The sequence below is a fragment of the Dromiciops gliroides genome, chromosome 1 (assembly GCF_019393635.1).
Source record: "Dromiciops gliroides isolate mDroGli1 chromosome 1, mDroGli1.pri, whole genome shotgun sequence".
Taxonomy (NCBI): Eukaryota; Metazoa; Chordata; class Mammalia; order Microbiotheria; family Microbiotheriidae; genus Dromiciops; species Dromiciops gliroides.
The window spans coordinates 633,997,599-634,024,556 of record NC_057861.1 but is presented as its reverse complement, the minus strand read 5'-3'; the positions used below and the strand labels follow the sequence as shown (position 1 = coordinate 634,024,556).

At 37.9% G+C, this 26,958-nt stretch overlaps 1 protein-coding gene across 2 annotated transcripts in view; it reads right to left on the bottom strand.

Moving 5' to 3' along the window:
- The window catches only part of XPO6 (exportin 6), a 127,617-nt gene that overhangs the window by 27,355 nt on the left and 73,304 nt on the right, over positions 1-26,958 (bottom strand). For both annotated transcript variants that reach the window (XM_043966316.1, XM_043966323.1), the window contains exons 10-12: positions 14,018-14,126; positions 11,274-11,366; positions 9,500-9,569 (exon numbers count right to left, since the gene is read on the bottom strand). In XM_043966316.1, coding sequence (XP_043822251.1) covers positions 9,500-9,569; positions 11,274-11,366; positions 14,018-14,126 — 272 coding nt within the window. The remainder of the gene's footprint in view (positions 1-9,499; positions 9,570-11,273; positions 11,367-14,017; positions 14,127-26,958) is intronic.

Below are 26,958 nucleotides of genomic sequence, written 5' to 3'. Positions count from 1 at the left end.
CTTTTTCACCTGAGAAATTTTTCTGTGACTCCAAATTTATAGCTATATAAAATAGGTATGCATAACCTTTTTTTTTTTTTAGTGAGGAAATTGGGGTTAAGTGACTTGCCCAGGGTCACACAGCTAGTAAGTGTTAAGTGTCTGAGGCCGGATTTGAACTCAGGTACCACTGACTCCAGGGCTGGTGCTCTATCCACTGCACCACCTAGCTGCCCCTATACATAACCTTTTACTGTTGCCAAAAATTTTGCGACCCCCACATTCAATTACACAACTCATAGTTTAAGAAACTTTGCCCTAGAGTGATAGTATGGGTCCCTGCCAGTGAGTCACAGTTCTTATTCTGGCTGAAGGAAGCCAGAATAAGAATACATCTGTGGTTCCTGCAGGGAGAAGGGGAATGAACAGTAAAGAAAAGATGCTCTGTGTCAATTCTGAAAATTCCTAGAATCGCATAAATAAGAGATCCTTCTCAAAGGGGGTCTCACCTCAAAATATCTCCACTACACTCTCTGAAATTCCATCAATTAGAAATTCAAGTGAATAATCAGTACGTTCTTCAAATTCACTTATTAACTAATCAGGGATATACTTGATTAGTTAGCTTCCTCTTAAAATTCAAATGCCTTCCAAGAATTAAAGGAAGTGGACTACTAAGAAAATAGTTTAATTAAACCAACTCCTACCTGAGATCTGCTTTAAGGAATGAAAATATTAAAGGGAGAGGAAATATGAACACATTGGTGGCAGAAGCAACCACAAAGAGAAGCTTTGTGCAACTAAGTAAGATAAGGATCCTGGGCACTTAAGGGGAGAAAGGAAAACAGAATTAAACAAGGGAGAAAGGTAAAAGGGAAGTAGAGAAAAGGGTCAGAGAACAACTTGAACTACACAGCTTAGGCCAGTGCTAAATAACCATAATAATGCCTCTATACTTCTCCCAGAGACCAGAAGAAGAGCTTTTCTTTCCCTTCTGAAAACAGGGCCTCCAGTGGAAATGAAATCCTACTTCCCTTCTCTTCCTTTCCCTTACCTTTCCTGAAAGGTTTGGGGGACAGGGTAAAAGGAGCAACAGAGAACGAGATAGAGCCTCACTTCCTGGTTGTGGGACATGATCTCACATCCCTCTGAGGAAATCTGGGTTTACAGGTATTTTAAGGTATGCTTAGTCATTTTATCTTCATGAGCTAGGCCTAAATTTCCAAAGAACAGATCGAGCAATCTGACAATTATAAGTTATTCTTTTACAAACTAGCAAAAATTTCAGAAGTCTATAAAATAGTTTAAATAGATAAGCTGGAAATGCACTTCCTAGTATGAAAAAGACCACAGTAAAAATGGTTCAAAGTGATTTACTTAGACATTCAATATAACAAGGTATAATAAACTCTTTCCTTTTGTCACAATTTTCCTTCCCCACAGCTTACCAGCTCTATCTTCCATTCCTACTTTGGAAAGAAAAATCATTTCTATATCACAGTCAGATGATTTGTTATACTGAATGAAACTGCCAACTTACAACGTTTCTTCTTATGGAAATTTTGTTTCACTTAAAATTAAATATTCCTGGAGTCAATTTTTTAAAATTTTACAAATTGATCTTCCTGAAGCATCATTCTGATAGTGTCAATTTCCTGTTCAAAATTCTCCAACATCTCCCTGGTGCCTACTAAACAAAGTCCTAACTCTTCAACCTGCTATTCAAAACTTTTACAACATGGACCTAATATTATCTTTTCTTTTTTTTTAACCTTAACTCCCCATCTTCACCTACATGTGTTTTACAAGGCCAACCAAACTATCCTATTTGCTATTCCACAAACATGCCCCATACTTTCCAGGTGGAGGCAACAACTCAATTCAACATTCATTAAATATCTACATTGTAATAGGTGAACTGTAACTAGTGCCCCAATGTACTTTTCTTACAACTGATCATTCTATCTGATACTATCATTATTTGTGTGTATTCCTAAATCTCCTAAGCATAATGACATACATAATAAGGACTCAAATAGTTGTTGAATTAAACTGGTTAATAAACAGTGTGGATAGGATTAAACTGGGAATGGCAGTGGTAAGATTTAAAGATTGAAAGAAAGAAAAGCATTCTCTTTTTTTAACATGAGTACTTAGCACATCAGATTCTAAACAGATGTATAAAGGTTTGTTGAATGAATTAATGAATCACAGGCCAGGAAAACTATATAAAGGTACAACCCCGGTTCTGTAATGACTGATAAAAGTAGAAAACAGTGCTGACTAGCTTAGGGGTTTTGTTGTTGTTAACTACACATAAGAAAAAGACAGGTGACCTGAAACTGTGGCTGACTTTTTATTTTTTAATGTTTATAATGCTGACAAAGTGATTTATGGGTGAGTAATACAACAACTGAATCCATAAAGTCAGGGCAACTTAAAGTCCCACTGGCATAAAAAAAAAATGATTACTATAAAATAGGCTTTGCACTTAATGAACTGAGGAGAGCATCTCTCTCTCTCTCTCTCTCTCTCTCTCTCTCTCTCTCTCTCTCTCTTTCACACACACACACACACACACACACAGTGAGTTTATACTTCATAAGAGATTTGTAGTTCCACTCACATATTTCCCATACTTGGCTGAGAGAATTCTCACCACCCTCCCCCACCAAAAAAAAAATAAAAAAGAAAAGAAAAGAAAAACATGGAACATGTTAAAGTGAAATCTCCCTCAAAGCAAACACTCAAGGAGGGATTCACACCCAACTGGGTGGAATAATCTATTTAATCTAGGCAGTAAATGAGCCTAACACTCATCAGAATTGGCTCAAAGACCTCAATCTCATCAGAATTGGCTCAAGGAGGGAATAACATACACACTCAATTGGGTGAATGAATGAACGGATGTTACTCTATTCATGAGCAAAATGATGCTCTATATGTAACATTCCAGTAGATCCAGTTGCCAATTCAAGAGATACATACCAAGCCAGAGAAAAGGAACCAGAAGGACAAAACTCTACATAATGACAAACTAAAAACAGGATTCTTCAAATCTAGGAGGTAAATATCTGGATATGATCCAAATTTCTAAAATGATGAAGGACACTGATGGGAATGAATACTGACTTCTCCAAAAGAAGCCTAAAAGAGAACATTTCAGGAAAAATAGAACCAAGTACTACATTGTACTACACTGTAGATCTTATCAAAGTCACTATTCTGAGTCGTCTTAGTACAATCTGAAGATACACCCTGGTTCAAGAAGAGTTTAGACAAATTCCTGAATAATCCTTAGAAAATCATTAATTTGTTATTATAAGAGATTAGCGATATGTCAGGCATTTAAAAAATATTTTTCCCAACTATATGTAAAAACAGTTTTCAACATTTGGTTGGGTTTTGTTCTTTTTAGTTCCAAATTCCCTCTCTTCCTCCCTCCCCTGACTCCTCCTTGAGAAGGCAAGCAATTTGGTATAGTTATACATGTATGGTCATGCAGAACATTTCCATATTAGTCATCTTGTAAAAGAAAACAGAGACAATAAAAAAATAAAAGGTTTTGTTTTGTTTAAAGTACGCATTCAGATTCCATTAGAGTTCTTTCTCTGGAGGTGGATAGCATTTTTCATCATGACTCTTTAGGAATTTTCTTGGATCACTGTATTGCTGAGAATAGTTAAATCATTCACAATGGATCATCATACCATATTACTATTAATGTGTACAATGCTCTCCTGATTGTGCTCATTTCACTTTGTATCAGTTCATGTAAGTCTTTTCAGGTTTTTCTGAAAGCAGCCTGCATTTCTTATAGTATAATAGTATTCCATCATTATTATATACCAAACTTGTTCAGCCATTCTCCAATTGATGGGCATCCCCTTAATTTCCAATTCATTGCCATCACAAAAAGATCTGCTATAAATATTTTTGTCCATATAGGTCCTTTTCCCTTTTTTTTTTTTAAACCTCTTTGGAATACAGACCTAGTAGACCTAGTAGTGCTGGGTGAAAGGATATGCACAATTTGATTGCCCTTTGGGCATAGTTCCAAATTGCTTTCCAGAATGGTTTTAGATCAGCTCACAACACCAACAGTGTTTTTAGTGTCCCAATTTTTTAGTGTCTACATCCCTTCCAACATATCGTTTTCCTTTTATGTCATATTAGCCAATCTGATAAGTGTGAGGTAGTAGCTCGGTTATTTTAATTTGCATTTCTCTAATCAACTGTGATTCAGAGCATTTTTTCATATGACTATAGATAGCTTTCATTTCTTCATCTGAAAACTATTCATAACTTTTGACCATTTATCAACTGGGCAATGACTTGTATTTTTATAAATTTGACTCAGTTCTCTATATATTTGAGAAATGAGGCCTTTATCAGAGAAACTTACTGTAAAAATTTTTCAGTTATGATGACCGTATATTTCCCTCCATTTTATTTTTCCCTTGTTTATTCTCTGTTCTTTCACCCTATCCCTCCTCCAAAGTTCTGCTTCTGACCATTGCCTCTTTCAATCCACCCTTCTTCTCTCAGCCCACAACCTCCTCTTTCTCTTATTCCCTTCTCCTACTTTCCTGCATAGGTTTCTATACCAAACTGAGTGTGTATGTTATTCTCTTTAAGCCAATTCCAATGAGAGCAAGGTTCCAGCATTGTCTAACACCCACCCATCTTCCCCTCCACTGTAGAAGTCCTTTTGTGCTTCTTTTATGTGAGATAATTTACTCCATTTTACCTCTTCCTTCCCCCTTCTCCCAGTGAATCTCTATTTCTCACTGCTTAATTTTACTTTTTTTAGAAATCAATTCATTATAGTCAACTCACACTCCTGCTCTTTATCTATGTATACTCCTAACTTCTCTAATAATGATAAAGTGCTTAGAAGTTTTAAGTATCATCTTAACAAGTAAGGATATATACAGTTTAGCCTTATTGAGTCCCTTATGATTTCTCTTCTCTGTTTATCTTTTTATGCTTCTCCTAAGTCTTATGTTTGAAAGTCTAATTTTATATTCAGCTCTGGTCTTTTCATCAGGAGTGCAAAGAATGTATTCTTTTTTTTTTCCCTTGCAGGGCAATGAGGGTTATGTGACTTGCCCAGGGTCACACACCTAGTTAAGTGTCAAGTGTCTGAGGCTGGATTTGAACTCAGGTCCTCCTGAATCCAGGGCCGGTGCCACCTAGCTGCCCTGAAAGTATTCTTTCATTAAATATCTCATTTTCTCCCGCCTTCCCCCACTGAAGGATTATATCAGTTTTGCTGGGTAGATGATTCTTGGTTATACTCTTAGCTCCTTTGTCCTCTGGAATATCACCTTTCAAAAAAACCCTCCAGTCTTTTCATGTAGAAGCTGCTAAATCTTGTGTTATTCTGTCTCTGGCTCCCCTAGTTGTTTTCAATATTTTCCCCTTAACCTGGGGAATTTGGCTATAATGTTCCTGAGATTTTCCATTTGGGTATCTCTTTTAGGAGGTAATCAGTGCATTCTTTCAATTTCTATTTTATCCTCTGGTTCTAAGACATCAGGTAAGTTTTCCCTAATAATTTCTTGAAAGATAATGTCTAGGCTCTTTTTTTGATCATAGATTTCAGATAGTCTAACAATTATTTTTTCATTCTTTTGATTTTGCTTTATTGTTTCTTGAGGTCTCATGGAGTCATTAACTTCCACTTCCTCAATTCCAATTGTTAAGGATTCATTTTCTTTAGTGAGTTTTTATACCTCCTTTTTCTTTAGACCAATTCTACTTTTTAAGGAATTCTTGGAATGCATCTTTTTCCATGTGGCCTCCTTTTTAAGTTTTTCCAGTAAACTTCTGTATATCTTTTTCATTTTGGCCAATTCTGCTTTTTAAGGTGTTTGTTCTTCCGTGGATTTTTGTAACTCTTTTACCATTTGGACTATGCTGTTTTTAAGGTGTTATTTTCACCAGTATTTTAGTGTCTCCTTTATCAAGCTGTTGACTCTTTTTTCATGATTATTACATCATTCTCATTTCTTTTCCCAATTTTTTCCCCCTCTACCTCTCTTATTTGATTGTAAAAATCCTTTCTGAGAGCTTCTAGGAATTCTTTTGGGATTTCAGATCGATTCACATTTTCCTTTGAGGCTTTGGATACAGCAATTTTGACTTCATTTCCATCTGTATTCGAGTTTTGATCTTCCTTGTAAACCCCAGTTTAAGTTCTTTTTTTGATGTTGTTTGCTCATTTTTTCCTGCATATCTCTTGACATTTATGTTAAAGTTGTACTTTGTTCTTGGGCTGGAGGGGGACTGTCCCCAGCTTCAGGTTTTCATAGCTAGTTTGGGGAGGGAGGGAATAAGCTTTCAGTTCTTCCAAGGAGGTATGATCTAAGAATAATTGCTCTCCTGGCCTGTGCTCTGATTTGTAAGAGACCATGAGCACTTTTTTTTCTGCCCTGGAACTATAATCTGGGTCCCACTCCTCTACAGCCTCCTCCTCACCCTGGGACTAAAACCCAGAACTTACATATAGGCAATGAAAGAGTCCTGCACCCAGTGTCAGCATCCTCTGTAATCTCCTTCTGACTAGTGGTCCAACACCCCCCTGCCAATTCCTTACCATCTGTGGGCTAGAGTTCCAGAAGCCATCACTACCAATCCAGTTGTCCACTGCTAGTTTGCCAGAGGCAGCCTGCACTGGACTTGACTGCACTCCACTCACCTCAGTGAGAAAGACCATTCCTACCAACCTTCTAAGTTGTCACAGGCTAGAAAGTTGTTTCACCCTGTCCTTTTGTTAGTTCTGAAGCTCCAGAATTCATTTTGACAAGCTAATTTAGAGTTGTTTGGAGGGGAATTTAGGAGAGCTCAAGTAGGTCCCTGCCTTTACTCCACCATCTTGGCACCACCCACCCCCACCCTCATCCTGGTCAGGTATATATCTTAGTACTGAGCTTGACAACTTGGAAAACCCCCCTGACAAAATTCCCCTTGATAAAATACATCCACACTAAACTTGCAGGATGACTAGTCTGAAATAGGCTACCATTGCTTTTACTCAAATTCTGATGCTTGGAAAAAAAAATCCATTTAAGGAAGTTAAACTGGTTTCCAACTGAAAGTTTTGTTTCTTTTTTTTAAGCCAGCCTAAAAAGCAAATTGTGTATAATACTAGCATGATTCAAGAAAATATTTACCAAACACATAGGTAAACATGCAATACTATGAGGAAACATTAAAAAAAAAATAAGGTCCCAAACAGCACAGAGCTGACAATCCCATACATTACATTAAAAACATAAGATCATAGGTTTAAAATTCAAAGGCACTTCAGAAATGATTAGTTCACCCTTCATTCTAGAGATGAGGAAATTGGAAAGAAGACAGTGGCTTTCCCAAAGCCAAATAGTAAAAATTAATGAAGTGGAATTTGAACCTAGCTGCTGACTCCAAGTACAGCACTCTTTCCACTATATTATACAAACATCATTCAGAGATACCAGATCACAGACTCCTAAACCTGAAAGAGGCTTTAGAGACCAACTAGGTGAACTCCTCTCCCTTTAGAGATGAGGTCCTAGAACTCAGGTGTCCTGATTCCCAGTCTAGCATTCTTTCCATATTGCATCCCTAGAAATAACTGGTCTTCCCATATATTCTTATGTAAACTTATTAAATAAACAACAGGAAAAAAACCTAACAAATCTTGCAGACAAACAGTAACATCTTATTAGATCAAGGCTAAACTCTTAGATCCTGAGTGTCCAACACAATGCGCTGAACCTAGAAGACATTTAATGAGTTGTATGACAAATAAAGCAACTTTGATATAAATAAAACTTATTCTGCTTATCCCTGAGAGGGTAATTCACACAGCCTGTGAATGATACTCTAGGTAGAGAAATGTAGATTTAATGTCAGGTTTTAAGTCAAATTAACTGATTGATAGATTTTATGAAGCAATTTGATTTGGAAAGTATTCTACTAAAAATCCACACAAATAATTTTATTCTCATCTATTATCCATTTAAAGGCATTTATGCATCCCAATATCCAAAAAAACTTTTTTTGTACTTGATGTATGCCAAAGTCATACTAGAACCCTTGGAGCTGGCCAGATTACTTAAAAGCTCCAGTAATAATAATAGAAATAAGTTATTATGATTCATTAAGTCAAAAGGCATTCAAAAACACTCAATTTCCTTAAAAGCAGGATTTACTGTAGTCAAAAAGCATCCCCAGAAACCATGTTTTCTCTCAATACCTCTATTCCAGTCATGAATTACTAAGTTGGTAATGGTGACCATGCAGAAAGAAGAAAAACATAGGACAGGAGGTTGTATATGGCTGTGATAGGTAGGATTAAACAACTGCTAGGATTCTATTAGAAAAGCTTATATTGTATAAAGAATCAAAGAAAGAAGGGCAGCTAGGTGGCGCAGTGGATAAAGCACCAGCCCTGGATTCAGGAGGACCTGAGTTCAAATGCGGCCTCAAACACCTGACATTTAACTAGGTGTGTGACCCTGGGCAAGTCACTTAACCCTCCTTGCCCTGCAAAACAAAACAAAACAAAAAGAATGGAAGAAAGAACAAATAGAAGAAGTGGGAATTAGAAATACAGATTGGAAAGAAATTTAAGATTATCTAATAGAACACTCTCTTTTACAGATGAGGAAACTGAGACCCAGAGACATCAAGGCCCAAGGTTAAGCAAACAGTAAACTGCCAAGCTGAGATTTTGAACTCAGGTATTAAGTGAGGAAAAGAGGATAGAGGCTTGACAGAAAAAAAAAATTAATGACTACAGTCTGAGTGGAATTGATAATGCTGAGAGATCAAAGATTAATATTTTATTATTGCTGGGGCAAGGAATGTAGAGGAATTCAAGAGGAAAAAGCAATTACCAATGCTACACTAAACCAAAATATAGATGTTACTAAATTAAGAAACTGGATAAGTCAGAAACCAAAGCAATTTTGGCTGGCTAAATGCAGAGACCTCCCAAGAAGAGTTTAAAATAAGGTGGACAATTATTGAGACATAGCAGGTGTAATAATGGCATCTTGAAGAATTCATCTGCTTATACCTAAACTCATATCCCTTTCGTTATAAATATTAGAAAACTTTTTTCAACTCACTACCTTAACTTAAAGAAGTATTCCAGAACAAAGAAATATTCTAATTTTTAAATAAAAGTGATCATGCAAATACTTTAAAAGGCCACGCAAATGGGTAGGAGCCTAAAAGATAAGGTCTAGACCAAAAATAGGGCAGCATGCCAGTCAGGATTTTAATAAGCCCTGTCACTGTCCTAAACTAGCCCTTTTCTTCATTCACTGAAGAAGATCCCTTTGAAATATATTGTCACCTCATTTTTCTCTCTTCCCTCCCATAATGCCTTGGTAATACAATTTTTTAAAGTTTACTTAAGGAGGGAGGGGTAATGGGGGAACATTATGATAGCAACAGAATCATTAGAGAAATAATAGTCTTTTTAAAAATAACTGTTTATATTAAAAAATGAAAACAGGTTTACCTGACCCTGAAGTAACTACAAACTGCTGTAACCCCAGATAAACTTCTAAATTGTCCTGAAGAACTGGGAACTGAAAGCAAAGAAACAAATGAGAAAGTCATAAATGTGTTTTAATCCCATTAACATCAAATTATACAATGACCAAAGTATGGAAAAAGAATCAATCAAACAACAAGTATTTATTGAGCATCTCTTGTATTCCAGATACTATGAAAAGTACCTGGGATACAAAGAAAAACGTGAAATAGTCCCTTCCCTCAAAGACCTAACATCCTACTGGGGGAGACAACAAGTATATATGTAGGTATATAAAAAGTAATTTCAAGGGAATTTTAGTAGGGAAAGCATTAAAGCTATAAGGATTAGCAGAGGCTTCATTCAGAAAATGGCACTTAAGCTAAATCTTGAAGGAAACTAGGGATTCTGAGAGGCAATGAAAGGAGAGTGCATTCCAACCATGGAGGACAGCCACTGTAAAGACAAAGAGAGAGGAGATGGCATGTGTGAAGACTCTGTAGGTTAAGTTGGGCTGTAGCCTACAATTTGTAAAAGGGAACAATGTGTAATAAAGCTGGGAAAGTAGAAATAGAAATTATTTACTCTATGAATCCTGGTTATTTGTACCTATATATGGGTCAAGGAAGTCTCTCAATTCAATCCCCCCCATGATTTCCACCACTAAAATTACTCTAAAGATTAACATTCAATAAATAATGGAAGGCAACTACATCAATTTCACAAAAAGCAAGGATGAAAAAAGGTTTGACAGTCAAGTTATGTCCTAAACCAAGTTCTATTTTGATCTAAGCTGTCAGCATCTACCCTGGTATTCTGATAATAGATTCACCTCAGAACACAACTTCCCCACCAAAAACAAGTAAAATCATCACTTGATGACCCAATCAACCTTTTGAAAGGAAAAAATATATATTTTTATATCATCAATGAGCCTGGCAAAGTGAAAAGAGATAGGTCAATTTATTCAAAAGTCTTTTTCTATTGCTGACTTTGCCAGCACCTATAGGTGAGACTACCTTTGCTTATGAAATGAATTACATTAAGAGGAAAAAAGAGACTTTAATGTGATAGAAACTAAGAAAAGCAAAAGACAAAGTAAAACAACGTTCCCCAGGGAAAAGAATACAGGAGACCACAAAGATGAATAGGAAACATTGCATTACATTTTTATTCTGTTTCCTTTCTTTAGAAGATGATGTGGACTTAATATGATCTCTTCATACAACACTGCTTTCAAAAGGAACTAAATTAGGCTATGGGATTAAAGATCCCAAGAAATCAAAATAAGCATAAAGGATCACACCAGGCTTGTAATGCTCTACAACCAACTCCTAAATAGGATGTGAATTACAGCTCATTTTTTCCTCTATCTGATATAATTAGGGAGACAGTAAAATACACCCTCAGTTCAGGAAGCTACAAAAGAAAATGGGGCTTATAAAAGTTGAAATCCAAAGTCGTCTATGTATATAGGAGTAAAGCCTTCTAAAATTTATTGGCTATGTTGTAAATTAAACAGAGCTAGAATTAATTAATTTAATTAATTAAAAAAGAGCTTTGAAGCCCAGGTCCTTCCTTTTTAGAAATATGGAAACTCAGCCCAAAGAGGTAAAAATGCCTTCCACAAGATCTAGCAGTTAGCCAGTTTCAGAGCCAGGGCTCAAGCCTGGGCTCTGGATTCCTGGTCCTCTCTGTCATGCTGCCCAAGTGAAGAAGAAAATGGTCACTAATAATTTTTCCCCAAATGATTAGTTACCAGTGTAGAGAATGCATGACTGGGAAGAAGCTCCATGACTTTGGCCACAACTTCCAAGCTCTGGCGTAAGTACCGCTGCCACTCTGTTTGTTGCTGTAAAAAGAAATAGAGGGTGAATTCTCCAAAACTGTTTAGTATTTAGAAGTAATTGTTCTTTTAGAGTTTGTCCACAGAATAAAGTTCATTAACATTCAAATTCAAATCAAAAATGAAAAATTACATATGATGTTACTTGGTCTTTAAAAAAAAAGTCACACAGATATAACAGAAAATCAGTGACTAAATTTAAGAATTCTATTTCCGCAGAGCAATAACATATTATCAACTTGACCTAATATGTAATTCTATTATTACAATGAGAATTTCAAATAAGAACAGGGCACTTTTTATTTTTATAAAGGACTTTATAAATTGTGACTTTCCATCCAGAAAACAGAACTGTGGATGCTGAATGCAGATTGAACCATATTATTTCTACTTTTTGTTGTTTTTTTTTTTCTTTTTTGAGGTTTTTCCCTTGTGTTCTGATACTTCTTTCACAACATGACTAATGCAGAAATATGTTTAATGTGATTGTACATATATAACCTATATCAGATTGCTTTCTGTCTTGGGGAGGGGGGAGGGGAGAGAGAAGGGAGGGAGGGAGAAAAATGTGGAACTAAAAATCTTTATTAAAACAAATGTTGAGGGGCAGCTAGGTGGCTCAGTGGATAAAGCACCAGCCCTGGATTCAGGAGGACCTGAGTTCAAATCTGGCCTCAGACACTTAACACTTACTAACTGTGTGACCCTGGGCAAATCACTTAATCCCAATTGCCTCACCAAAAAGAAAAAAAAAATGTTGAAAACTATCTTTACATGTAACTGGAAAATAATGAAATACTTCCTCTTTTCACTCCCTTCTCCCAAGGTTCTCCAAATACCAATTTTGCAAGAGGTTTTTATTTAGGAAGGAAACTGGAAGGATAACAGACATCAAAACAAAACAGATATATCAGGGTTCTATATGGGAATCTCTCCTTATCAATTACAATGGAATTACTACATCTCAATTTTATCACTTCAGCATTGACTATGCTCTGTAAGGAAACATCAATGGCAATTTAGACATTGGAAAGAGTGGTTAAACCCTAACCAAAATACAAAGGTATTCTCAATAAAAATATGAAAAGAAACATGTAGGCTTTTGCAGATAATTTTCTAGAGAAGACCAGATCATCCTAGTTATGCAACTGAGAAGTATTAAAGACTACAAAGATCCCTCAGTGTTTATCTCTCAATGCTTGATCATTACCCCCTTCCCCACCAAAAAATTGGCTCAACAGAACAAAACTGCAACCTAAAAGGTCTCTTTCGTCAAGGTATCTCCCATATGTTAAGATGATAACAAGATTCCTCAATGGATGAAACCAGAAAGATAACTTTCTCCAACAATCCTCTGATTATCAATATTAAATGAGGTTTAACACAGGGAGACATATACTTATCAAAAGTGTTTTGCCAACATCCTGGAAGAAGATGTGCAATGCAGGAGTCAGGGTTCTGGGAGTGACTATTTGCAGAGAGCACTGTGCCAACTGTATCAAGCCACAGCACATTTCAAAACATCCACAATGAGCTCCACAGCCTTGCAAAATAGAATGGTCCAGGATTTGATTGTCATAAGTAGATTAAAGCATACTTTCAATGATCATTTGTATATTATATATGCATCATCCACACAGAAAAAATCAAATGGATAAAAAATGCATATTTATCTAATTATGACGTGCAAATAAGTCATCAAAATACACATTTATCTTGGAGAGGAGCTACTGGCGGACAATAAGTTAAATCCAGAACTAGAAAGCTAGTTGAATTGGCATTTAGGAAACTGGGTAATGCTTTCAACAAATCCAAGTTACTCTCCATCCTCCAAAACACCAATCTTTTTTTTCATTTTTGGTGAGGCAATTGGGGTTAAGTGACTTTCCCAGGGTCACACAGCTAGTAAGTGTCAAGTGTCGGAGACCGAATTTGAACTCAGGTCCTCCTGAATCCAAGGCCGGTGCTTTATTCACTGTACCTCCTAGCTGCCCCAACACCAATCTTTTTAACATCAGTATTTTCCTAGTGTTTCCATATGGTGGTCAATCATAGAACACCAGAAACTCAGAAAAGAAAAAAAAAAATGCAGGGAACTCAAGAGAGTCACAGTGGATGAAAATACAATGCAGCATAATTCCACAGGCAATTTGTATAATTTAAGTGGTAGAAAAGGCATCATTAAAGTACATATATAACCAGAAAAGGAGGTAAAGAAAGAGCATTAGTGGCATTAGTAGCCAATAAATAGAGAAAATGCACCAGCCTTGAGTAACTCCTTTTTGTAAGATTTATGAAAGGATACAGACAAGAACTGCACAGGGAAATGAGACATGTCTGGGTTACAATTTGTAGCAGTAGAGGGCATAGCCATACCAAAATTAGATCCACTGAAGCTTCCCACATAACCCAACACATTTCTCAAAAACAATGCTTCTCCACTCCTACTCGTGGTACGAGTAGATGGCTGAAAATGCTTGTAAAGCCAAATCTAAAACAGACCAGGAACTTTTTTTTAAGCTTAAAAATGAATATTCTATCCGTGCTACTTTCAGAAACAAAAGATTTGCAGATTCCTATCAGAGACTTAAATTAGTTACATGCTATGCTGAAAATTCCATAATCAAAAAGTGAAGTACATGTAGTACACTGCTTACATCATCATCAAGGGTCTCATCGTCCAACTCCTCCAGCTGTGCCTGGTTGTACCTGAACTGTACCCGGTTCAATACCTCAGTAAGCAAGAGCACCAGGGCGTCTCTGTACCTGCAAGTGAAGAAAAAGGTGATACAAGGTGAAAAAAGAATTGCTTTCACCCTTTGTTCTCAGAATCTGACGTAAGGCGCCAAATTAATATGAAACAGTACTAATAATGGAATGCACACTCTGGGTTATCACAAATCAGAAGCATCTTGAAAGACCAGATCCATGAGGTTTCAATTTCATGAGCTAGAAAGGTCACGAGACACTTAAGCCTTATCGACCACAAGGTCACCCGAAATAACCCCAAGGAAGAAAACTGCCTACATACATTTACCAAGATAAATACCGTGTGCAATAGCAATTACAACACCTAAAGTAAAATGGCAGTAGGGATATCCAGTAGTACAAGGAAGAAAAATTCAAGAAAAAAGGCCAACAACAAAAACCTATGTCCTCAGAATGTCTACAAACAAATGTACAGAGTATAGTAAAAAAATATGGTGAACTAGATATCCTAACTAAAGGAGAGAAACTTGTGTAATAGGCATCACTGAGACTTGCTGGGAACCATAACTGAAACACAGGTCAAAGTGAGTATGCCTTACCGAAATGGGACAAGATAAAGGAAGGGAAATTAGAGTAGAGTGAATTATATATTAAGATAATACACTTGTGAGAACCAAAAGGGGGAAGGGATAGCAAAGAATTTTTGAATTAAGACCAATGAAGAGAGAAACAGTAGGAATATTAACAGAAGAAAGTAAAGGAGTTCAGGAAATACATCACAAACTAGCATGGATGCATGATGATTTAATGTGATAATATAAAGTGCTTTGTAAAACTTAAAAGTCCTCTGAAGACATGGTAAATCACTGCATTAATCAAATTCTTACGTTTCTCAATGTTATTGTTCTTTATGAAATTGTTGTCTTTCTATAAACTGTTCTCCTGGTTCTGGCTCATTTTACTCTGTCAATTCATATTACCCAGGATGCTCTCAAATTCTCTCTTTCATCATTTCTTTTTTTTATTCTTTTTTTTTTTTAAAGGCAATGAGGGTTAAGTGACTTGCCCAGGGTCACACGACTAGTAAGTGTCAAGTGTCTGAAGCCGGATTTGAACTCAGGTACTCCTGAATCCAGGGCTGGTGCTTCATCCACAGCGCCATCTAGCTGCCCCTCTTTCATCATTTCTTACTGCACAATAATATTCTATTTTATTCATATGTCACAATTGGTTCAGCCATTCCTCAGTTTTCTTAAAAGAAATCTAAGAAATCTCCTTAGATTCTAGTTCTTTTCTTTCCCCCATTCCCTTTGGAGTCAGATAACTTGTTTTGCTTGTGGCTTATTTATTCTCCATCATTACTCTCCCTTTTAACTACATTGTTCCTTTCCTTACAATTGAGTATATTTCCACATCAAAAAGTGTGTGAATGTATTATATATGTATGTATGCATGTATGTTCAACTTTGTCCATTTCAGATAAGAATAAGGCTCATTTGATACTCCACCCCATGTTTGTACACTCTTCTTATACACTCCATTTATGATATGACAAATTTCACCCCCCTTCTTCCTCTTTTTTTCTACTACTACATACAACAGAATATGTCAAAAGCACTTTTTTAACCTAAGCTAAAAAAGAAAACTAGCTATACAACACTGCCTGTGAACAACAACAAAATGGACAGTTATCTAAATCTTTACTTCTGCAGAATGTACCGATAGGCTGAAAAAGAAAAAGTAATTTCATAAATAACAGACAACCTGGGCAGCTAGGTGGCGTAGTGGATAGAGCACTGACCCTGGATTCAGGAGGACCTGAGTTCAAATCCGAACTCAGACAGTTAACACTTTACTAGTTGTGTGACCCTGGGCAAGTCACTTAACCCCCATTGACCCGCAAAAAGAAGAGAACAGAAGAGAACAGAAGAGAATAGAACAGAACAGAACAGAACAGAACAGAACAGAACAGAACAGAACAGAACAGAACAGAACAGAACAGAACAGAACAGAACAGGACAACCTTTTATTCAACTAAAACCTTTCTCCTTAAAAACAAAACATCTGGTATAGTCTTTCCTGGTTGCTCCACGGTCTTTCAACTGACTCAACATTACTCATTTTTAATCTATTGGTTATCAGGTCATAAGCATCAGGGACAATAACCTATTTAGAGGGTAGAGAAATCATCAGGCCTATTCATGGCAGATCATGGGAACCAAAGACTAATGGAAAGCTTTCTTTTTCAAAGTATACTAATGCTGAGAAAAACTTTCCCATAAAACTATTTTACATTCCTTTCCAGGAAATGAACTAAACTTGTGCTGAACAGAGTTTCTCTATGGTGTCTACCTTCCTCGACTTCCCCTTCTCTTTACTCCTTCAGAGATGAGAAAGAATTACTCAAGAAAAAGGATACTTTCACTGCTTTCTCAAGTATGTCTAGTAAACAAAATGAAAGCACTGTGGAATAAGGCAAAAGGCCAAGAGCAGGAAAAAAAAGTCCAAAAATGTTAGCAATTAATCAAGAAGCACTACTACATGCTCTGAATCAATGTGTCCTCTGAATTAAAAAAAAGAATATAGGCTTTTTTTTTTTTTTTAGTGAGGCAACGGGGGGTTAAGTGACTTGTCCAGGGTCACACAGCTAGTAAGTGTCAAGTGTCTGAGGCCGGATTTGAACTCAGGTACTCCTGACTCCAGGGCCGGTGCTCTATCCACTGTGCCACGTAGCTGCCCCAAGAATATAGGCTTTTGTGCTACATGTTGAGAAAGAAAGAGACTCCGTGAAATGAGATGTCATTACAGGTATGGAATGAATGAATGAATGTTTATGAAGCTAGTTTGGCTGAGCTGCATTGTCCTAAAAGAGTAAAATAATATAATGATGGAAATACTGGCAGAGTTGTAAAAGGCTTTAAAAGTTAATATTGGGGGGGGGGGAGTTAAGGGAAAGGGGCAGCTAGGTGGTACAGTGGATAAAACACTGGCCCAGGATTCAGGAGGGCCTGAGTTCAAATCCGGCCTCAGACACTTGACACTTACTAGCTGTGTGACCCTGGGCAAGTCACTTAACCCTCATTACCCATCCCCCCCAAAAAAAAGTTAATGGGAGTTTATAATTTATTCTAGTCACTGAAGTTGCTTAGAGAAGCCACAATGTCAGATCTTAAGGAAAATCACTTCAGCCACTATGTGGAAGATGGATTGGAGAAGGGAAAGACTTATAGTACTGAGAACAATAAGAAAGCTAGTACAATAATCTAAGTGAGCAGTAATGAGGACCTAAGCTAAAGCCTTCAATAAGGTAGTAATTGTGTGATTAGAGAGGAGTCAGATTCAAAAAATGTTTTGGAAATAGAAATTACAAGATTTGGAAATTGCTTGGATGTATGGGGTGGGGGTAAGGGAGAAGGAGGACTTGAGAGTGACACCATGGTTACCAAAATGGGAGACTAGAAGAAAGGTGATATCCTCAAAAGAAATAAGAGGAGTTTGGGAGAAGGGAACTTTGATGGGGAAAGATAATGAGTTTAGGTCTGGACTTTTTTGTTCACATACTGAATATCAAGTCTGAAGTATCTTTTTTTATTTCTTTTGGTGAGGCAATTGGGGTTAAGTGACTTGCCCAGGGTCACACAGCTAGTAAATGTTAAGTGTCTGAGGCCAGATTTGAACTCAAGTCCTCCTGAATCCAGGATCGGTGCTCTTATTCACTGTGCCACCTAGCTGCCCCTAATCTGAAATATCTTAACAGACAAATGGTAATATGGGATTAAAATTTATGGGAGAGACCTGAGCTGGATTAATGAGATCTAGGAGTCTCTCTCTCAAACTACCATTTATCTATTTGCATTTATTCTCTACTTATTCTGTACATACATATATGTGTATATACCATGTACATATATTTCCACATGTTGTCCCCCATTAGAATATAAGATCCTTTTATACTCTATCAGATTATCATGGGACTTCTATACACAAACTACATGATTGAAAAAATTAGGAACTAGGCACATTTATAGGCAAAATTTTAAAATAACAAGATTTCCTCTAGACATCTTTGGTTTTCAGTTAAGGATTGGAAGGCTGACATTGTACAAGGTAGTGGTGCCTAACTCAAATAGAAATGGGGATCACTAAATCATATATAAGGATTCTATTACTATCACCTATCATTTCTTTCAGCTAGGGCAAAGAGTTAAGAAAGACTCCAAAAGGACTCCAAAGTAGACAAACTCCAACACAGACCATGAGCCAAAGAAGCAATTTCATGCAATAAATATGACCCAAGTCCCAAGCCCCACCAAGATTTCCATCAAGAAATGTGGTAATAGGCAGAGCCAAGATGGTGGGGGAAAGACATTAAACACACAGAGCTCCTGACTCAATTACCCCCAAAACAGCAATAAAACAAGCCCTGGAGTGGCAAAAGCCATAAAACGATGCCTGAGAGATTATTTTCCAGATTAAAGGGGGCCGTACTGGGCTGTGAGCAGAGTCTAATCCCGCAGTCACACCAACACAGAATCCAGACACATGGAGCAAGAGGAACTTACCCCCAAGCCACCAAATTAGCTGCACCAGCATCTTCTGCAACTAAGCTTACTGTTGGGTGAGAGGGCTGAACAGCTGACCAGGGGAGAAAGTGCAGGAGTGTCTGAGGGACCTAAGGAGGAATTTAGCTATTGTACCCCAGCAGGGAACCAGGAAGAAATCCTGAGCAGAGGAACCTAGGTGGGGGAAGGGCACAGGCTCATTGGAAGCTAAGAACCATATCAGCACTCTGCTGGCTGGCTAACTAGCAAATTGGCTTGAGGTTAGCTTAGGACCAGAGAAAAGGCCAGGGGAAAGAAAAACCTGCCCTCCCTCAAACCAAAACACCTTGGACCCTCTGAAGCTTGGGACAGTATAACTTGGAAGTAGGGCCTCACAGTCAAGTAAAAAAAAAATGGCAAGATGAGCAAGCAAAGAAAGTTGAGAACAATAGAAAGTTTCTTTAGCTACAAGAAAGATTGAGGTGCACCTCAGAAGAGGATAACAATCTCAGGGCTCCTACATCTAAAACTTCCAAGAAAAATATGAATTGGTCTCAGACCATGGAAGAACTCAAAAGGGACTTTGAAGAGAAAGTAGGAGAGATAGAAGGAAGATTTAGAGAGGTGGAAGAAAGAATGGAAAGAGAAATGAGAGCAATGCAGGAGAGTCATGAGAAAAAAGTCAACAGCTTGAAAAGCCAAATTGAAAAGGAGTTTAAAAAGCTGTCTGATCAAAATTATTGCCTAAGAACTAGGATTGAACAAATGGAAGCTAGTAACTTTATGAGAAACCAAGACACGGTAAAGCAAATCCAAATGAATAAAAAAATAGAGGGCAATATGAAATATCTCCTTGGAAAAACAAATGACTTGGAAAATAGATCCAGGAGAGATTACTTTAAAATCATTGGACTACCTGAAAACCATAACCAAAATAAGAGTTTAGACAGCATCTTTCATGAGATTGTCAAGGAAAATTGCCCTGATATTCTAGAAGCAGAAGGCAAAATAGAAATGGGAAGAATCCACCTATCACCTCCTGAAAGAGATCCCAAAAGGAAAACCTCCAGGAATATTATAGCCAAATTCCAGAGCTCCCAGGTCAAGGAGAAAATATTGCAAGCAGCTAGAAAAAAGGAATTCAAATACTGTGGAGCTGCAATAAGGACAAAACAAGATCTAGCAGCATCTACATTAAAGAACCAGAGAATATGATATTCCAGAGGGTAAAGGAACTGGGACTACAGCCAAGAATCACCTACCCAGCAAAACTGACTATAATCTTTCAGAGGAAAAAATGGAATTTCAATGAAAAAGAGGACTTTCAGGCATTTGTGATGAAAAGACCTGAACTGAATAGAAAATTTGACTTTCAAATACAAGACCCTAAAGAAGCATAAAAAGGCAAACAGGAGAAAAAAATCATGAGGGATATTAAAAGATTAAACTGTTTACATTCCTACATGGGAAGATAATACTTCAAACTCATAAGGACTTTCTCAGCAAGAAATTCACAGAGGACATAGGTCAGACTATGAAGGGATGACATCTGTAAAGCACTTATGTTTTGTTCTTTATGGGGCAAAACAGGGTGGGGCATCTTATGTCTGGGGCCAGATTTGGGCTCAGGGCCTCCTGGGTCCAGGGCTGGTGCTTTCTCCACTGTGCCACCTAGCTAACCCATGATCACATCTTTAAAATAGGGTTGAGGGGTAGGAGGAATAGAATGGGGGAGGGGGAAGGGGAGAGGTGGACTAGGGAGAGGTAGTTCACATGAAGGAAACAAGAAAAAAGCTTATGGAGGGGAGGGGAAGAGAGGGAAGGAGTTGGGGAGTGAGGGCACCTTACTATCACCAGAATTGGCTCAAAGAGGGAATAACATATATACTCAAGTGGGTACAGTAACATACTTTTGCCCTGAGGGAAGTGGGAGGGGAGGGAGATGGGGGGGGGGAGAAGAGGGGAAGGAGAGAAGGGCAGATTGGAGGAGAGAGCAGTAAAAAGCAAAACATTTTTAAGGAAGGTGAAGATATTCTGTATAACTGCACAAGTATGACATATTGAATTGCTTGATTTCATAGGGAGGGCAGAGCCAGGGAGGGGAGAGTCAGAAGTAAAACACTTTTGAGGAGGAAGAGGGAAAAAGAAGATAGAAAATAGAGTAAATATCATGGGAAGGGAATAGGATAGAGGGAAAGAGTTATGGGGATTGTCTATAATGGCAAAATGTATGGTACATACTTTGCTGGGCTATTGGGAAGAAAATTCTTTGTCAAGTTTAAGATACTATATAAAAGTTATGATGAACAAGATGCTATCAGAAAAGCCTGGAAAAATCCCTATGAACTGAAGCAGAGTGAAATGTACTGTATACAAAATAACAGCAACAGTGTAAGATGATCTGCTGGGAAGCATGTGGGCAAGGCAATGATCCAATATAACCCTATAGGACCTATGAAAATTGCAACCCATCCACAGAGAAAGAACTGATGGTATCTGAAAACAGATTGAAACACTTTAAAAAAAAAATTTTTTTTTGACAATTCCTTAATCTGAAGCTTTGTTAACTGTTTTCTCTCACAAACTAACAAGTAATGTGGGGATGTTTTCCATGACTACTCATGTATAACTTATATTGAATTGCTTGAGTTCTTGAGGGTGAGGGGTGGGAACGGAGAGAGGAAGAGAAGTTGGAACACAAAGTTTTATTAATTATCAAAGGAATAAATGCTCAAGAAGTTTATCTCTAGGAATTCCTGAAGTTATTAAAGAAAATACACTACAACTCAGGGTAACAGCCATTCACTACCTTAACCTTATAAGAGGAAACTGAGGCAAACAGAGTTAAGTGACTTGCCAGGGATCGCACACCTAGTAAGTGTCTGAGGCCACATTTCAACTCAGGAAGATGAGTCTTCCTGACTCCAATGGCGAGCATTCAGTTGTGTGGAGGCTTCAAATTACCTAACCTTCCCTTAAGAGGAAAAAAGAGTTACTCTAAAGCCTAACTTTTTAAACTGTGGGTCAATGACCCCATTTGGCATCCCATAACTGAATGTGGGGATCATGAAAAATCTGGCAACAGTAAAAGGTTATGTATATCTATTTTATATACCTATATACCCAGGGTCACATAAAAGTTTTCTCAAGCAAAAAGGGGTCACAGGTGGAAAAAGTTTAAGAAGTCCTGCTCTAAAGCACATCTGCCTGGTCTTTACCAGGCGCAAAAAAGGAATACAAGTGCAGTAATTATCATCTAAATTGCTTGACATTACTTTCAACAAAGGGGGCAACCAGGTGTTGCAGTGGCTAGAGCACAGGGCTTGGAATCAGGAAGAGTCCCCTTCACTAGTTCAAATCTGGCCTCAGACACTTACCAGCCCATGTGACTGTGGACAAGTCATTTCACCCTGTTTGCCTCAGTTTCCTCATCTGTAAAATGATCTGGAGATGGAAATGGGAAGCCATTCCAGTATCTTTGACAAGAAAACCCCAAAATGGAGTCATGAAAAGAGTCAGACACAACTGAAATGACTAAACAACTTTCAACAATGGCTTGATACATTATTGTCAATCAGTAAGATTAATATCGTGACATCTCTGTGATACAAGAACCTTAACAACTCCAGCTTTTTCTGAGCTTTTAGACTAAGTCATGTGCTATATATGTGTCTAGGCTGCTCACTTTATACACTACAATGCCTAAGATATGAGATTAAAAACTTTAAACCACAAGGGACAGGATGTGAATGCAGTGCTTGTGGTATAACCACACCTACATTTTCAAATTATGACAAGAAAACAGTCAAGAATACTTCCTGCAAGCAGCAGTTGCTATTGAAATTCTTTCCAAAAATGTAACTTCATAAACATGAATGGACACTTGTTTCTGCTGCTTCTTAGGAAGTTTTAATAAAATATATTTTACCTGAATTTTTTTTAAAAACCAGTTTGGAGGGGCAGCTAGGTGGCACGATAAAGCACCGGCCCTGGATTCAGGAGGACCTGAGTTCAAATCCATCCTCAGACATTTGACACTTACTAGCTGTGTGACCCTGGGCAAGTCACTTAACCCTCACTGTCCCGCCCCGCCCCCCCCAAAACCCCCACAGTTTGGAGAATATAAAAATGTATTAAACTCTGAGAACATCAATATAGTAATTACTAGAAGCTCTTTTTCCTTTGGAGACAGATACTGCAAAGAAATCAGATGCTTGAAGTAAAAAGATAGTCACCTAAGGAGATAGATGTCCCCTGGCAATACTATAGCTGCAGCATGTGGATAGAAGGAGTAGGAAAGAGACAAAGAAAGGGGTCCTGTTGGTCTAGTCCAGGGCTTCTTAAACTTTTTCCATTGACGACCCCCTTTTCACCAGAGAAATTTTTACACAATTCTGGGTATATAGGTATATAAAATAGGTATACGTAACCTTTTACTGTTGCCAAATTTTTCACAACCCCCACATTCAGTTACATGACCCCATGTGGGGTCATGACTCACAGTTTAAGAAGCTTTGGTCTAGTTAATACACTCTATCTCTTGTTCATTTGATTGCTGACATTCCTAACACTATAAGGAGTCTCCCCACTGTCGTAAGCTGCTAGGGAGATTCCTCAAGAACTCTGAAACCTGGAATAAAATTTAGGTGGGATGGGAGGGAGAAAGAAGCTAAAGTACAGGATCATGGTAGCTAGCAACAAATGTCACGGAAGTTAACATACGCAGAATTCACAGGATAAACCACAAACTAGTGACAGGCTTGGGGAAAAAAAGATACTCTTAAAGTTTGATGTAATGGTGTCATCCTTATTCAGGATGACAAGCAGATTATCAATAATGAGAAAAACCTATTCAATACAGAAAACCAAGACTACCAGTGACAAGAGTCAAAAGGGGGATAGAAGCCTAGGCATTTCCACAGAAGCTGAATGTTTTTCAGGAAACAAACTACTTCTGGTATTTTAAACACTACTACTACTGGAGTCAGGTGACAGCAGCATTTTCAAACTATGTTATTTTGTACCATAATTTATCTGTAAAACCAACCATTCTTTAGAAGGGGATATTTTCTCAAATGGAAGGAAGACCCTTCTAAATACATTCCCTAGAACCAAGAGAACCTGATTATTCTTCATAACCATGACAAAACAGAAACATATTAGTTTTTAATAGAATACTTCAAAAACATTAACATTAATGTTAAAGTTAATGTAAGAGTAACATTAGTCTAAAATCATTTTTTTTCCTTTTTAAAAAAAAATCTCTTTGGTTCTTCCAGAAATCTTGGTGGGCTTGAGTCCAATCTGAATTATAGATATTTTTGAGTCATTGCCTTCTTCTGAGTTTGTATCTTGTATTTTCTTGTCATCAAAGTAGCTTTTTATGGTTGGGCTCTTTTTATGTTTGCCCATTCTTCCCAGCCCATTTCTTGACTTTGGACTTTAGTTTGGTGCTGGGCTCTGCTCACCTGAGGAGGTACATCTGGCCTGAGCTGTTCTTTTATGTCTTTCCACTATTTTCACAACTCAGTCTAGGAAATTACAAGTTTTCAGTATTTCCAAAGTGATGTGATATGGGAAGAAATCTGCTCATTCACTGCCCTTCTGGTCTGCAAATCCTTGACCTGATTTAGGTCTGTTGGCTTATGTGGTGAAATTTCTGTAGACTGCTGCTGGATTCAGTCACTGTTAGCCTGCTGGTTGAGAACAAATGAAGTGGGGGCTTTCCCCTTTGTTTTGGTCTCTTGCTTTGGTTTATATGCAGGGATAAAGATCAGAACTAAGTCCCCCCTCTGCTTTTAGGTTCAAAGCCACACAGATATGGTCCTGGAACTTGTTCCTTGCTCCTTACACAGGTAGGACCTCTGCTCCATCTCAACCACAATCACTTCTCTCTGCCAGTGTCTGTGATCTGGAATCAGGTAATGGATGACAGAGCTGCCAGATGGCACCTGTTCCTGTTCCCAGGACTAGTAGAGGGGTGGGACTCTGGGATCTCTTTCAGCCCAGGTGTTCACTCTTTTTACTGTCCTTGAGTGCTGGGCTGCTCCCTGCTTCTGCCTGTTGTGGTACCACTGTTGGTACTACACTGCCCACCTTGCCAGGCCCCACCTCAATGTCTGCAGACACTCTTTGTCTGCCTTCTTAAGCTGCCATAAGCTGGAAAAATGACTCACTGTGACTTTTTCTTGGCTTTCCTGATTAGAATTTGATCTGGTGCTCTTTATCAGTCACAGTAGGGGTGGATATGAAAGAGTTATGGTAAAACTGCTAACTCTCACTTGGCCATCTTAACTCTAACTCAACATTAATGATTTTCAAGCATGCTGGCATGGCTTCTGGATAACAAATGATGCTCCTGCGCTTTACCAGTCGCTAGTGGAGTAAAGCAGGGATGTGTGCTTGCTCCCATGCTTTTTAGCATAATGTTTTCAGTGATGATGTCAGATGCCTTCAACAAGGACAAAAATGGCATCAAGGACCACCACTGCACTGATGGTAAATTACTTAACTTGAAAAGGCCATAAGTCATGACTAAAGTAAAGGGAGAGTTGGTGCATAACTTTTTGTTCACAGATGATTACACACTCAATGCAGCCTCTGAGGCTAAGATACAACAAAGTATGGAGCAATTCTCTGCTGCTTGTGTTAATTTTGGCCTAATAATTAACACCAAGAAAACAGAGGTTCTCACTAGCCAGCACCACACCATCCACACATGGAATTATTGGACACATTTACTTACCTTGGAAATATATTTTCCAAGAATGTCTACATAAGTGAGGTTGATGACTGCATTGCCAGAGCTAGTCCAGTGTTTGGTAGACTCCATAACAAAGTGTGGAAAAAATGAGGTATTAGACCACCTCTCAGCTTTGTGCTGACCTCATCATTGTATGGCTCTGAAACCTGGATATGATACCACCACCACGCCAGGAAATTGAATCACTTCCATTTGACTTGTCTTAAGAAGAGTCTGAAGATCACCTGGCAAGATAAGGTACCAGATGCCAAGGTCCTTTCTCCAGCTGAACTGCTAAACATTCAAACTTGACCGCAGGAACACAACTCCCAATGGGCTGGTCACGTTGTCTGAATGCCCAACATCAATTTACCTATAAGAATATTCTACTGAAAACTCACACAAGGCAAATAAGTGTTCACGTGGAGGTCAGAAGAAGCAATAGAAAGACATTCTCAAGATCTCTCTGAAGAACTCTGGAATCAATTGTGAGACAAGTAAGACACTAACACAGTTCACTCAGCATGGCATGCTCACATCAAAGAAGGCACTGTGCTCTTATGAGCCAAGCAGAATTGCAGTAGCTCAAAAAAAACATGTGATGTGCAAATTTAAAGACATCTCCCCTCCAAATGTTCATATGGACTAATTGTGTCCAACCTGTGGTAAAGCCTTCTGAGCTCATAGGTCTGATCAGCCACAGTCAGATACACTACACCTTGACCTGAGCACAGTAATGTCATTTTGGTCCTCTCTGAGAATGAAGCACAACCAACCAACCAACCAACCAATGATTTTCTTTCTTTTTCTTTTTTTTTTTTTGCAGGGGCAATGAGGGTTAAGTGACTTTCCCAGGGTCACACAGCTAGTAAGTGTCAAGTGTCTGAGGCCAGATTTAAACTCAAGTCCTCCTGAATTCAGGGCCAGTGCTTTATCCACTGCGCCACCTAGCTGCCCCCAACCAATGATTTTCAAAGAGGATTATGCCAGAGAGAGGAACTGCTATTTTGCAATGATGGTTTCTGATACATGAATATACTTGCAATAACCATATGCGAACCAACTTTATGTTAACTTGGGACTTCCTTTTTGTAATTAAAAGACAATATTTTATGAGTAAAGGAGTAAATGTTAATATTTGTATTATAAATATTTTTAGTTAGATTTTTAAGTGTAATTTACAACACCTAATCCCAATACCTTATTTCCAACTATAAAATGTGTCCAAACTGCCATTTTATATAAGAATCCCCGCTACAGCACACTTAACAAGTGGTCATCCTTGCACAATTCCAGCAACAAGGAGTTCACTACTTTTACGTGGCAATCCATTCAGATCAAAGTCAGTTTCATATCTAAGCAATACATCTACCCAATATTTTCTGTATGAGTGGATTATAAATAAAGACAGCTGAAAATTGTGCAAAATCTAAATAAATTCCACTGTAATAAGGCAAATTCTGGGCTGGTACCAAATGGTGCCTGGATTGTTAGTTCACATGCTAACAGAACATGTATTAGACATGGCCAATATTTTTATTCTGATTTAAAATTTTAACATTCTACCCTTTTGCTTTTTTGTATTATTAACATCTCATGAGTACGA